Here is a 12622-nt window from a genome sequence, read left to right as displayed (position 1 = left end):
TCGCCTTCCGATCCCATGCCATGGACTCAGCTCAGCGTAACTATGAGATCTACGACAAGGAGATGCTCGTGATCATTGAGGCACTTGACGATTGGTGTCACTATCTCAAGGGGTTGCCCAATCAGTTCGAGATCGTTACCGATCACAAGAACCTCGAGTACTGGCGCACGTCACAGCATCTCACACGTTGTCAAGCGCGATGGTCGCTATTCCTGGCACGCTTCGACTTCCGCATCATGCATAAGGCTGGAACATCGAATGGAAAGGCTGATGCCCTGTCACGCCGATCAGACCATCAGGTTGGAGATGAGGATGATAACACTGATCAGGTGGTCCTCAAACAGGAACACTTCCGCATCGCCTCCACCTGTCGTGGGCATGCTTCGGTGACAGCTGATCAGTCGCTCCTGAAACGCATCAGGGAATGTTCGGAGAAGGATCGGGCAGTGGCCGAGGCACTAGAAAAGGTGCAGAACCTCGGGCCGCCTCAGCTATAGAAGGGTTTCGAGGAGTGGAATGCCGAGCAAGGGCTTCTGCTGTTCCGCGGGATGGTCTATGTCCCCAAGAACACGGAGCTCCGGTGGGATATTGTCAAGATCCACCATGACTCGCCAATCACTGGTCATGGCGGTCATGCCAAAACCCTCGAGCTCATATCACGGAACTACTGGTGGCCTGGGATGTCCAAGTTTGTCAATGAGTACGTAAGCACCTGCGATGTGTGCAACCATACCAAGACATTCCCTGCTAAGCCCCAGGGTCCGCTGAAGCCAAATGAGATCCCCGAGCGCCCATGGCAGATCATCACCACCAATATGATCGTTGGCCTGCCGAAGTCTGATGGATTCGATTCGATCCTGGTCACCGCCGACCACTTTACCAAGCAGGTCCACTTCTCGGTCTGTCATGAGACCCTGACAGCAAAAGGTGTGGCAGACCTGTACATCCGCGATGTGTTCAAACATCATGGGGCCCCGGCCAAGGTCATATCAGACCAAGGTCCCCAATTTGCATCAAAGTACCTTCATGCGGTGTACAAGGGACTGGGAATCAAGCCGGCGCTGTCCACAGCATTCCATCCTCAGACCGATGGCCAGACTGAGCACTGGAATCAGGAGATCGAGCAGTACCTGCGTGCTTTCACAAGCCACAGGCAGGATGATTGGGCAAAGCAGTTGCCGCTTGCGGAATTTGCGCTGAACAATCGAGTTCACTCCGCGACCGGGCACTCCCCTTTCTTCCTGCATCAAGGGTACCATCCTAAGATCCAAGTGCGGATCAATCCGATGTCCGCGATGCCTGCAGCCACTGATCGGCTGAAGATCCTGAAGGAGATCCGGGATGATGCACGCTCCGCGCTGGAGCTATCAGCCGAATGAATGAAAGTGTACTACGACAAGCACGTGCAGGAGGCACCAGTCTTTGCACCGGGGGACAAGGTCTGGCTGGATGCTCGGAACCTTAAGCTGAAACAGCCGAGCAAGAAGCTCAGTCCCAAGCGCCTCAGACCATATGCCGTGTGGCGAAAGCTCGGAGACTTGGATTATGAATTAGTCCTGCCGAAGTCGGTGCCGGTGCACCCGGTATTCCATGTCTCCTTGCTTAGCAAGTACACACGCAGCGATATCCCGGGCTGGGAGCCGGAGGAACCGCCTGCAATCGAGGTTGAAGGCGACGAGGAGTACGAGGTTGAGCGGATTAAGGATTCCAGGATCTTCCGGCGTCAGCTGCAGTACCTCATCAAGTGGAAAGGCTATGACGACTCACATACATCATGGGAACCAGTGCGCAATGTTGCCAATGCGCCGGACCTCATAGCCGACTTCCACCAGAAGAATCCGAATGCCCCACACCGCCTCAATGCTGCTATCTTTGGTGGTCTCAACTTTCAGCCAATGCCTTTGCCGCTGACTGAAGCACACTGCCGCTCCGGATGGGAGATGGGCCGGGGGGCCTCACATGAGGTCATGCGCCGTTGAGGGGGGGGTAATGTCACGAGTTGGTATGGTGTCTAGCCGTTTTTTAATTTTTTCCTTTCCGTGGGCTCGAACCCGTGACCTCTGTACTACATGCTTGAATGGACAAGTCCTTATCTACTGTACGATTAGATTAGATGGGATGGCAGTGCGCGGCACAGCTCGGGCTCCGCTGACACAGCCGCTCTGACTCACCGGCCCCCAGGGCTGCGTCAGCATGCTGCGCACAGACCAGCTGTGCACGGACCAGTGTGCACAGCCTCCCCTAAACCTCCCCTGTATATAAACCTGCCTCTGCTGCCCTAGGGACCTCAGTTTCGACCTCTTGTCCCTAGGTCAGTAAGCCCCTGTACATACTTACCTTCCTATGCTAACTTACTTGTCCCTAGCCTTAGGTTTGAGCGTTGCTCACCATCGCTTCGGTGAGAATCAGTCGAACACCCCCAGCCTCTAGGTTTGTTCTTCCCCTGTCGCTTGACCTCAAGTCGCGACACTGTAGCCCGGTAGTCACATAGACATATTGGGCTCTGTAGGCACACGTAGACACAGATGGATCCCGATTGCCGTCATTACATCACGCAGCCTAGATCTAGTTTCATGCTTGGTAATATCATATTATTGCCAGACATACTGAGTTGAACCAGAAATATGAATCAAATTGTGTGTATTTTCATTGCGATAAGGTACATCGGGACTACGGTACATCAGGACTACGGTACATTAGGATTACGACTATGGAGCCTAGCGGCACTCATTCGTGGTGCTCACAAAGTCATTGTCGGAAAAGTTGTCATACTTTGGGATTGGTGGCAGCTCGTTCTTGAGCGAGGCCTGTAGTCTGTAGCGTAGGAGGTAAGATGATGGTGTCGAAAGGTGACTCGGACACTCACCTAACTGTCTGCAGTAGTCCGGCCTCATCGACGCAGGGGGAGGTGTGGAGGAAAGCGCGCATAACGCGCTCGAGAGCTAAAGGTGTGGGGAGCCCTTGGCATTAGCCAGAGTGGGACGCGGAGCAAGGGGAAGCCGCCGGGAGGGCGGGACACCTGCTGCGCGGTTCGCTCACAAGCGGGCATGGCACGCAGTTAGACGCAAGCATGGGGGGTAAATCTACGCAGGTATGCTATGTCAATACAAACAAGACCACCGAGCTAGTGTGGTGCCAGGCGACGAGAGACAAAATTGGTGTACCCAAGCAAGCACAGAGCCGGGAAAGGGAAGGGAAGGGAAAGGAGGAGAGACAAGATACAAACGAGGGTGGGCAGGGCACGATCGAAAACCTAGAATACATGAGCGAGGAAGGAGGTGTCGTGGATGCTGCGCGACGCAAGGATGATGTGGGAGGAGACGAAAGAGCGAGACACCTGAAGTGAGGAAAATTGCTCACTCAGCCGGACACTGGGGCTGGCCTCTCCTGGCTGCGCGAGGGATCAACTGGCCCCCGGCACTAACTCCCGTTGCATGTCTATTTGAGCTGGTGAATGTTGTGCCGAGTAGCTGGCCCATTAGTGCAGCGAGTGAGGGGTGCTTCAAGTAGCACAGTCCACATACCGGACTTCGCAGCTCGACAGGTTTTGTTCTCTACTCCACATCATAATATGATCTCTTTTCATTCGAGAACACACATTGCACTGCGCAAAGATGGATAAGCAGCCAAATCACATGGGGGATTGTTCTGCCTATCTAACCCATCACATTGATGGCTACAGAGGCTTGCAGAGGTACACCCGTCCTACAGATGTCTCGCATAGGATGGATCTCCTATGCGAGACAGCTATAGATGGCGTGTCCTACCCAAGGCTACTGTAGAACCGCCGTTCTACCAGGGGGAATGCAGCTTTGCAGATGCAGCCTCCCCTAAACTTCCCCTGTATATAAACCTGCCTCTGCTGCCCTAGGGACCTCAGTTTCGACCTCTTGTCCCTAGGTCAGTAAGCCCCTGTACATACTTACCTTTCTATGCTAACTTACTTATCCCTAGCCTTAGGTTTGAGCCTCGCTCACCATCGCTTCGGTAAGATCCAGTCAAACACCCCCAGCGTCCTTGTTTGGTTTTCCCCAGTTGCTTGATCCTAAGTTGCGACAAAGCTCGAAGAAAGATACTGACGGGTGTGCTTCTTGTTTTATCAGGTCATCTTTCATGTCTGTCGCTTGTTGAATGCAAACGGGTTTTAGCCCGCACAAAATTGCTCACGATCCCCTGGAGACAAGGGGTCCCCAACATTATCACTTGGGGGAGGGGGGGTTGGCAGCTGGGTTTACAGCTACCATACACACTCCATCTGCGTCGTTGCTCAGAATCAAATACGGTCAGGGTCACCTATCATGCTTAGGTCGCATACCTGAGAGGAGGCAAGGTGCTATTCCACGGTCCTGCTAAGCTGTGCAAGTTTCTACAGATTATGCTCCACAAAGGCCAGTTATGCTCTCAGTACTATATAATTGTTTGGGAGGGGGGATGTGTGAGAACGACGCCGGAAAGACCGCCGGCAGCCAACGTCCTCGATGGACAGGGATCAATGGTGGATAAGGTTACAAACCGATGGGGCTACCTACGGCGCGCGACGCCTACATAAGTCCTATTCCCACACCGGCGCACGACCACGTGACCCGGGCCGGCAGCGACGCTTGCCCGACATACCCAAAAGTCAACAGGATGTTCTGATTCTCATCAGCGTCAAATTAGCAAATCCTTGCGAGAGTACGAATCCCGAGCAGCGCATTTAATGTTAATGACGGCATTCCTCTCGGTTTCACCCAAGATGCTTAATGACCAGCTGCATGTCTGCTAGCGTGGAGGTGTGCTGTATCCTACCTCCCGACATGTCGCAGCGATTGGGAGTATTTCAGGGTACCCACTTAATCTTGTGGCTGATAAGGCGACTTCGAAGATCGACTGTACAGCGCTCTTCATGCGTACCAACTACAAAGCCTTCCGCTACAATATGCGTGCAAAGGTTATATTCCGTGCATGGTTTGTCATCTTAGGCCCTCTCTTCTCGTACCTCAGGTGCCGCGTGCAGCTCGACGCGACCCACGAGAACTTTAAGAAAGAAACCGCTTGTTGAAGATACCCCATCCTGACCACCTGGAGAACCGGGAGCTTTGCCCTGTGTGTATCTATATGCCGTCTTCATAAATCACTATGGTGACAACTAGACAGGTGTACAAACACCATGCCATCACAGCGGATGAGCACCTCACATACTCGTGCACGTCAATGGGTTGTGCCATTCCACCTTCACTCATGACGGCCCCATGTTCATATCGCTTGCTCGGATGGCATGAGCCGAGCGCCAATATCCTATAATAATATGTCGAGCGGGCCAGAAATTTAGCAAGCGAACGTTCCATTGTCAGCATGCCATGCAGGAGCTGCTGCCTCACAATGAGGTGACTAATTTATACAGTATATTTCGACGTCATACGTCGTGGACGTTTCTCCTGCCTGGGGGAGGTTACGAGACAGGTGTTCATAGGTGACAGGCGAGCTTGTTGATTTTCCTGTTGATTATTTCGACCTTCCCCGTAAGAGGCGGTGCTTCTCTCCCTCATAGGATGAGCAAGGAGCTTGGTTTCCTTGCTATGGCTTTCAGAAGAAACAGGAAAGGGAATGCACCATTTGAATGATGCCAGCTCAGATGAAAACGTGCTTAATGACGCAAGCTCAGACGGCAACACCTACACCGCCGAGGAAGACGCTGATCGGGAAGCCAACATTCGCCAGTGGTGGACGACACGTGACAACTGTGACTGACTTCGTGGTCTCGTCAATGTGTCGCGGTGACGGCCCTGATGACAACTTAACAACACACAGAAAGATGTACCGTCGGGTTCGAAGGGACCCACGAGAACGAGAGCACCGACGTCGCCGTTTGAGGGCTCTATGCGCGGTGCGAGGATAAAGGATAGCGACTAGGGAGATCGAGCACGGCACGAGGCATCAGGGATCGTCGAGCGAGAACGTCTCGAGCGTGTCACCTCATTTCTGAGGGAAAATTGAGTAGCTACATCTCATGTATAGTACAGATCAATTCCAAACAATTTGGATGGACTATCTAGAAGGCCAGGGAACGTGAGCTCAAGCGATCCGAATTACAGACTGGGCGGTTGGACCATCGGCCCTCGGGGTAAGTCGCGCCTATCATCATTGGTAGGGTCGAGGCGGCAATCCCAACATATGGACGGCGCGGCTGGTTCGCTTGGATTGTTCGTGAGCCGTTCAGACGCCCAGTACGTGGGCTATTTGGAGTGCCAGGCTGAGCGAGAGCGCACGGCGATGTCATCATTCAACCTGTCCAGCGAGGAAGTGGTGGGGTATAAAGCGTTCAACTGATCGTGCAGGAACGCGTATCTGTCCACTATTAGATCAATCGAACCTAGACGTTACAGGGAAAATCTAGACTTACGACTGAGGGGATGCCCAAAAGGTGGAGGCGACAGTCTTAGTTAAGACATCAACTTACAGCATTGCTCTCATGGAATAGTTCCCACGAAGATGGTCCATCTGTCCGACTACCAGATCAATCAAACCTCAAGCTCATAAGAAATATCTGAACTTACGACTGGGAGGACGCCAAAATGATGAAAGCGACAGTCTTAAGACAGGAGTAGTGGCCTGTAGGCTGTGGTCAAGGAATCAACTTACAGCACTGCACTCATATAGAATAGGTCTCACGCCAGTGACAATCACAAACTACCAGGTCGACCACCAGAAGCTGCGCACTCAGTCGCAATTGCCCAAGAGCGGGTATATAAGTGCAGCGTCACAATTCGACTGAGCTGCCGCGCAGGGCTGTGCTGTTCCCATTCTCGTAGCACACCCGATCTAGCCGTGGAATGAATCAGGAAATCCATGTGCGAACAAGTAAATATGTCTCTCACCTAATCTTTACAGCCACCTACAGCTAGGTTGTAGATGCGACTGTTGACGATAACACGAGAAGGCATCTGAGTCGGTCGACTGGATGAGTCGAATCATGCGCATGGCCAAAAAACACTGACGAATTGTTCTGACTGTACAACATGTGGTTTGGGTGTCGCAGCAACACATCCTAAGCCTCATGTGAGATGAAGTACCAGACGCACATAAAACAACGTACCATCAGTTCGTGTTGAGATTGACGGGTACATCAAACGAGAAGACGTGTACTCCGCAAAAATCCTCAAAACATCGCCTGCCTTGTTTATGAGATATCTCGAATCACCTGGCTGGATAGCGCCACTTACGCACAGAAGACTGGGCAACAGTGGCTACCATTTCTGCAAAGCGGTATCAGCTGCCATGTCTGGTCATTACAGCAGAGAAATGAATTACGGGTCTGTCTGAAGTCTAGAGCCTGTCGCTGGTAGTTGCGGAATCGAGAGCTGGAGAAAATTTGTAGGAACAATCGACATCGAAGATTCCACAGATCGACCGCCGCTTCCTGTTGATCGCAGACAGGCAGATTGTCATACAAAAATCTGATGCCTTAGGGCTGGACCTACAATGTCTTCCGGTCAGTCACCAACATCGAATTGCTGCCGCTTGCACATACGGGTATATTGTCTCGTGAGTTCGCGTTGTATGATATGCTACTGATAGCAATTATGATGCAGCACAGCACATTTCCTCTAAGTATGCCAGGCATACCCGGATTTCAGAAGTGAAGTAAGCCAGAGCTTGATGTCTGGCAGTTACACCGCGTTGAGCCATATTGTGAGAGATTCGTTACTTGAGGAGCTAGAACTTGTGTGTGGACATTAGTAAACGGAGTAAGACGAGACAAGAATTGGACATACGCGATGTTCTCATTGGGAATACGGGGTGATGCACTGACACCTGGTAGACGTCGCGTGCTATCTCACAAATGCGACGCATGCAGTTGCATGCCGTCTCCGTGGCCGATAGCTCGAGAGCTACGGATATCATGGGGGAAGGCACTTGAATGAAGGGTCCAAGGCAGCGCAAAGCTGTTCAATACAAGTACACTTCCCGCCCCTTGCCGACAATTGCCACACACTGTCCATAGGTACATCTGGTTCATCCCATTTGCGCCTGTGGGTCAACATGATCTCATAAGCTCCAGTCGTGGAGGCGGGTCGACAAGGCTATCCAACATGGGTCGTTCTCCAACAGACCATGCTGGATGGTTAAGACCTTACGAGCATGTGCAAACCGTGGCAACATACGGTACGGGGCTAAGTGTCAAAACCTGGGACCGTGTCTGTATAGCGTGTCAGTTTGAATGAGGAACGTCAGTCAAATATTCGCTTGCAAATGTGGCAGAGAATGTACCTTGAGAGATAGCTTTCCACCAACCAAAGCTTTTGCACAACAGGCTGCACATTGCCAGCTTGCTCTTGTCGATAAGCGAGCATCTCTACGTCCTCAGGCTCCGCATGCGGTCCCATCGTCCACTCATCTCGAGCGTGATCGCATTCCAGACACCACTGACGAATGCTGACTTCCGGGTGAGCATCTCTGATGTGATCCTGGCTGCTCCAACTGGTGTCGCCAAAACGTCTCCTCTTTATCCCTGAGAGGATTGGCCGGAACTGACGACGAAAGCGGTCAGTGTCGTCATCCAACAGGGGAGAACAATACTGCGTTCTGTGGGGGCGGTAATAATTCTTAGGACAGGGTGAGAGCTCGCCCGTTGCCCACAGCCGTCTGTCGGGTACCAGTTCGCAAGTCAAGGGGGCCGTCCACGTCCCGTGCCATTGGATGATGGTGTATGCATGATTGACCTCAGTATGGGGAAGTAGATCCCGCAAGACATGTTGATAGTGCAGTGGTCGCTTGCTCAATTTCTGGCCTGCTCGGAATGTCATCAGATCGAGATTAGCAGAAAGCTCATGCCATCCGAGCGACCGATATGAGCAAGGAGCCGTCATGACGGAAGGTGTGATGATATTATTCATGGTTGTGCACGAGTCTGGAGGGTGCTCGTCCTCTGTGATGATGCAATATTTGTAGGCCTGCATCAATGTGAGCATTTGAATTGGCGAAGAGGGCACACAATACATACAGCGCAAGGCTCGAGATCCTGCAAATGATCAGGATGGGGTATCATCAATAAGCGATTTGTCTCCCAAAGTTCTCGGAGGTCACGTCGAACTGCATGCCGTAAGTAAGGCGGCAAAGGACAGAGAAAACGTCGAGAAACACGCACGGAAAATAAAATTCCCAGGTACGTGGCAGCGGAGGACGTTGTAGTCGTAATACATGTTGAACGTAATGTAGTCCATCTTCCGGTTCACCTCGTCAGCCACAGACGCCGAGATAATAGACCTGCTTACTTACTAATAGCTGAGGCATGTCGGGAGGCAGGATATAACACGCCTCCACATCAGCAGACACGCAGCCGGTGATCACGCATCTCGGGTGAGGTCCGAAAGGAACACCGTCCTCAACCTTAGATGTCTCACTTGTAGGGTCCGACATTCGCATTCTCTTGGCAGGGACTTCATCGGTCTCTGTTTCCGGGCTCCGTTTCCGCTTCGGCAGGCGGGAGATGCCTTCGACTAGCGAGTCGCGTTTGATATGGGAGAAGACCGGCTCGACCACATCTGGGTAGACGGGCGTGATGGTAGGTATATGCGCAAGAGCGTCCTTAGATAGATGATGCTCGTAGTGGGGCGGTCGCTTCATGAACTCACGGCCCACTCGAATTGTCATTAAATGCAGATTCGCACTCAGGTCGTGCCACCCCAGCGAGCGATACGAGCTACGAGCCGTTGCGAGTGGGGGTGTAATGGTATAACCTTCGGGGATGCACAAGCCTGAAGGGTGCTCATCTTCTGCAATGACGTAGTAGTTGTAGGCCTACTTGACGGTGAGTGCAGCGACCATTTGAAAGGGCGTACGATACATACAGGGCGGGTATCGGGGTGGTCTAGATGGTCGGGATGGGGTATCATCAACAGGCGATTCGTTTCCCATAGTATGCGGAGGTCACGTCGAACTGCATGAGGGTTGTAAGAGAAGGCAGAAAGGGCTAGATATGAGCAAGTACCCACGGAATATGATGTTTGCGGGCGCGCTACAATAGGCGGGACTAATGTCATTAGGCGTGCGGAGATCACCCTACAAAGCTGCCTTAGCCGCGACGTCGAAGCAGTAATCACCCTACTCACCAACGGCTGAGGCATATCGGGAGGCAGGATATAGCACGCCTCCACCTGAGCGGAGGCGCAACCCGTGATCATGCATCTAGGGTGAGGTCCGAAAGGAACCCCATCTTTGAGCTTTGACGCGTCGCTCGGACTGTCAGACAACCGCCTTCTCTTAACACGGACCTCGTCGGCCGTCGTGTCTGCACACCGTTTTCGCTTCGGCGGGCGAGTGATAGCTTCAGGCGGGGCGTATAGGTCAATGTGGGGAGAGACTGGGTGAACACCCTCCGCTTCGGCGACCCTGATCTTCGTGCAGTCGTGGATGGGTATATGCCCAAGTTCGAATGAGGCGCTGTCCTCAATGTTGGCGACGCCGCTCGAGATATCAGACGTCTGCGCCCTCTTTGCGCAAGCATCATCAGTGCTCATGTCCACAAGTCGCTTTCGTTTCAACGGACGGAAGACGTGTTCAAGAGACGGGTGCACCGCATCCGAGTCGGGCTTGACGTCCCTGGCACTTGTGCAGTCGCCGATGCGTATATGCTCAAGACAGAATGAGGTGTCATAATCCGCCTTGGTCGCGTCACTCAATATGTCAGGCGGCAGCACTCTCTCTGCGCGCAATTCATCAGCCCTTATGTCCGCCAGCCGTCTCCGTTTCAGCGGACGCGTGATGTCTTCTGGTGGCGAGGGGTCCGCGTCTGGTTCGACAATCTTGATATCCGTGCGATCGCCAGTGGGTGTATGCTTAGAATTGTCATCAAAAGAGATAGATGGTGCACGGCTGAGTCCAGAGACAGGTGTAGCCGGTGGAGAGCTTTCGCGTGAAGAGGAGCTGCCAGTGTCGTCCGAAAGCGCAGGAGTATTTTCGCGTGGGGGGTGCTCAGCAGCGAGCATATAGAACATGTCAGGAATAAGGATGTTAAGGCCATTCATTTTTGTGTCGACTACAACGCGAGTTCAGCGAGGTAGTGACGATGGTGTAGCGCGAACAGCGCGCGCCACCGGTGCCCTTAGCGGGTGCTTAGTCAGCGCTGCTCTCGGAGAACCCCGAGGCCAGTCACGTCTTGATTGGTGTAGTCGATCTACTGTGCAGTGCATTTGGGCTTACTCGAGTGCGCACACCACTTCTATGTAGTCGTATAGGTCTTTGTGAGCCTTCTGAGCTCCCTCAATCCTGTGAGACACCGAACCCAGCATTTTTGATTGCTTCATGCCAGAACACGTTTCAAGCCTCCTGTGTGAGGACCGCACAGTTGGCATGCATGTCGGGTGCGTTTGTTTGTCTCTGCGGTCTGGTTGTACTTCAGAAATGCTCGCATTCGACTGCTGCAGAGACGTAAGTCTTCCCTGTCACGGGACACTGCGTCATCGTCCCTCTATTCTGAGATTGAGTTTCCCGCATGAATGTCCTTTACGGGCACATTCACATTGACCGAGAGTGCCGCAAAGTGCTGCGATAGCCGCTTTCTCATTATATACTATGACGCACCACCTTGGGAACTAATACCCAGTGGACAGTGCGTCGATACGTCGAACGTTGACAGCGCAAGGACATTCCTATCTGACCTCCCATATCAGAATCCATCTGGATCTGTTTAATTATGAGGCTTGATCTTGTACATGACGTAGGTACAAGCCTTCTATATGCGTCATTCTGTGTGGGAGAGGCTTGTATCCCTCGGCAGACAGGGGCGGTGTGCCGTGCCAATTCCAGCTTTCTTTTGCAATCTCAATGAGTCAATAACTGTAGCTTTGTCGTCGATATCATGATATACTCTTCTCTGAGCGGTTCTATTCACTGTCAGGCGGTTGATCTTTTTGCGAGGAGAACATGGTTTTGAGGCGAACAGACAGATGTCACCTGGGAATGCTTCGCGCCAGTGGGGTCGTTCAACATGACCTAGGTGAGTTTCGTGTATTCTCGTTGAGCCTTCCGCAGACTGACTGTGCGATTCCGATTCAGCAAATGACAAGCGTGCTTCCATATGCGACCTTGACAGTGTGTCTCTCCGATCAGTGGGGCACGGTTCCCGCGCCTCAGACGGCGCATCTGATATCACAATTACAAGGACTCATCTCGCACAGACCATGCAGATTAGGCAATATGCGGGAGGACACCAGTCACCCGCGTCGACGATGGCCACAAGATCCAAATTGGAATACAATGGCCTCTGTGGCCTGTGGTCACGCGCTACACAGTATAATATGAACTCAGCCAAAGCTGCTCGAGCCACTCACACTCTCCACCTCTTTCTTCACCTCCAACCTCCACTTCACCTCCAAATGCCCTCGCCATGGTTAACGGCTTCAAACCGAGACGATCTAATAGACTGAAACATTTGCCGAAAGGTATGGGTCCTCGTCGTTACCTTTGACGGCTTTGCCCTGACGGTGGCCCGTACACAGTTGATTACTGCGAGAACAAGACGGCGGATGGAAAACGAAAAAGGGGAGCATTAGACGACGAAGACGAGTATACGCCGTCCCGCGAAGGCACGCCGGAGAACCAGAAGACTGCAACACACGCGCCGGAGAATCAGAGGAGTCCA

The 12622-nt window shown here is 52.6% G+C and overlaps 3 protein-coding genes across 3 annotated transcripts; 1 reads left to right on the top strand and 2 right to left on the bottom strand.

Moving 5' to 3' along the window:
* Positions 1-2717: 2717 nt before the first annotated feature.
* On the bottom strand, positions 2718-2928 carry POSPLADRAFT_1055746 (hypothetical protein; the record flags this gene model as incomplete). Its single annotated transcript, XM_024480680.1, has 2 exons — positions 2718-2814; positions 2867-2928. 2 exons carry the CDS (start codon positions 2926-2928, stop codon positions 2718-2720), a joined length of 159 nt encoding a protein of 52 aa, XP_024340467.1.
* Positions 2929-6068: 3140 nt separating this feature from the next.
* On the bottom strand, positions 6069-11006 carry POSPLADRAFT_1140297 (hypothetical protein; the record flags this gene model as incomplete). The annotated part of the gene is made up of 13 exons (XM_024485155.1): positions 6069-6215; positions 6249-6334; positions 6436-6488; positions 6537-6591; positions 6686-6801; positions 6858-6874; positions 7207-7235; positions 7976-8010; positions 8275-8933; positions 8984-9001; positions 9259-9780; positions 10092-10136; positions 10254-11006. 13 exons carry the CDS (start codon positions 11004-11006, stop codon positions 6069-6071), a joined length of 2535 nt encoding a protein of 844 aa, XP_024340466.1.
* Positions 11007-12367: 1361 nt separating this feature from the next.
* On the top strand, positions 12368-12622 carry POSPLADRAFT_1111505 (hypothetical protein; the record flags this gene model as incomplete). Its single annotated transcript, XM_024483377.1, has 2 exons — positions 12368-12422; positions 12480-12622. Coding segments are annotated over 2 exons (198 nt in total), but the record flags the coding sequence as incomplete, so codon positions are not given.

The sequence above is a fragment of the Postia placenta genome (genome assembly GCF_002117355.1).
Source record: "Postia placenta MAD-698-R-SB12 unplaced genomic scaffold POSPLAscaffold_5, whole genome shotgun sequence".
Taxonomy (NCBI): domain Eukaryota; kingdom Fungi; phylum Basidiomycota; class Agaricomycetes; order Polyporales; family Adustoporiaceae; genus Rhodonia; species Rhodonia placenta.
The sequence above is the reverse complement of the archived record's forward strand: the minus strand, read 5'-3'. Positions and strand labels throughout refer to the sequence as shown.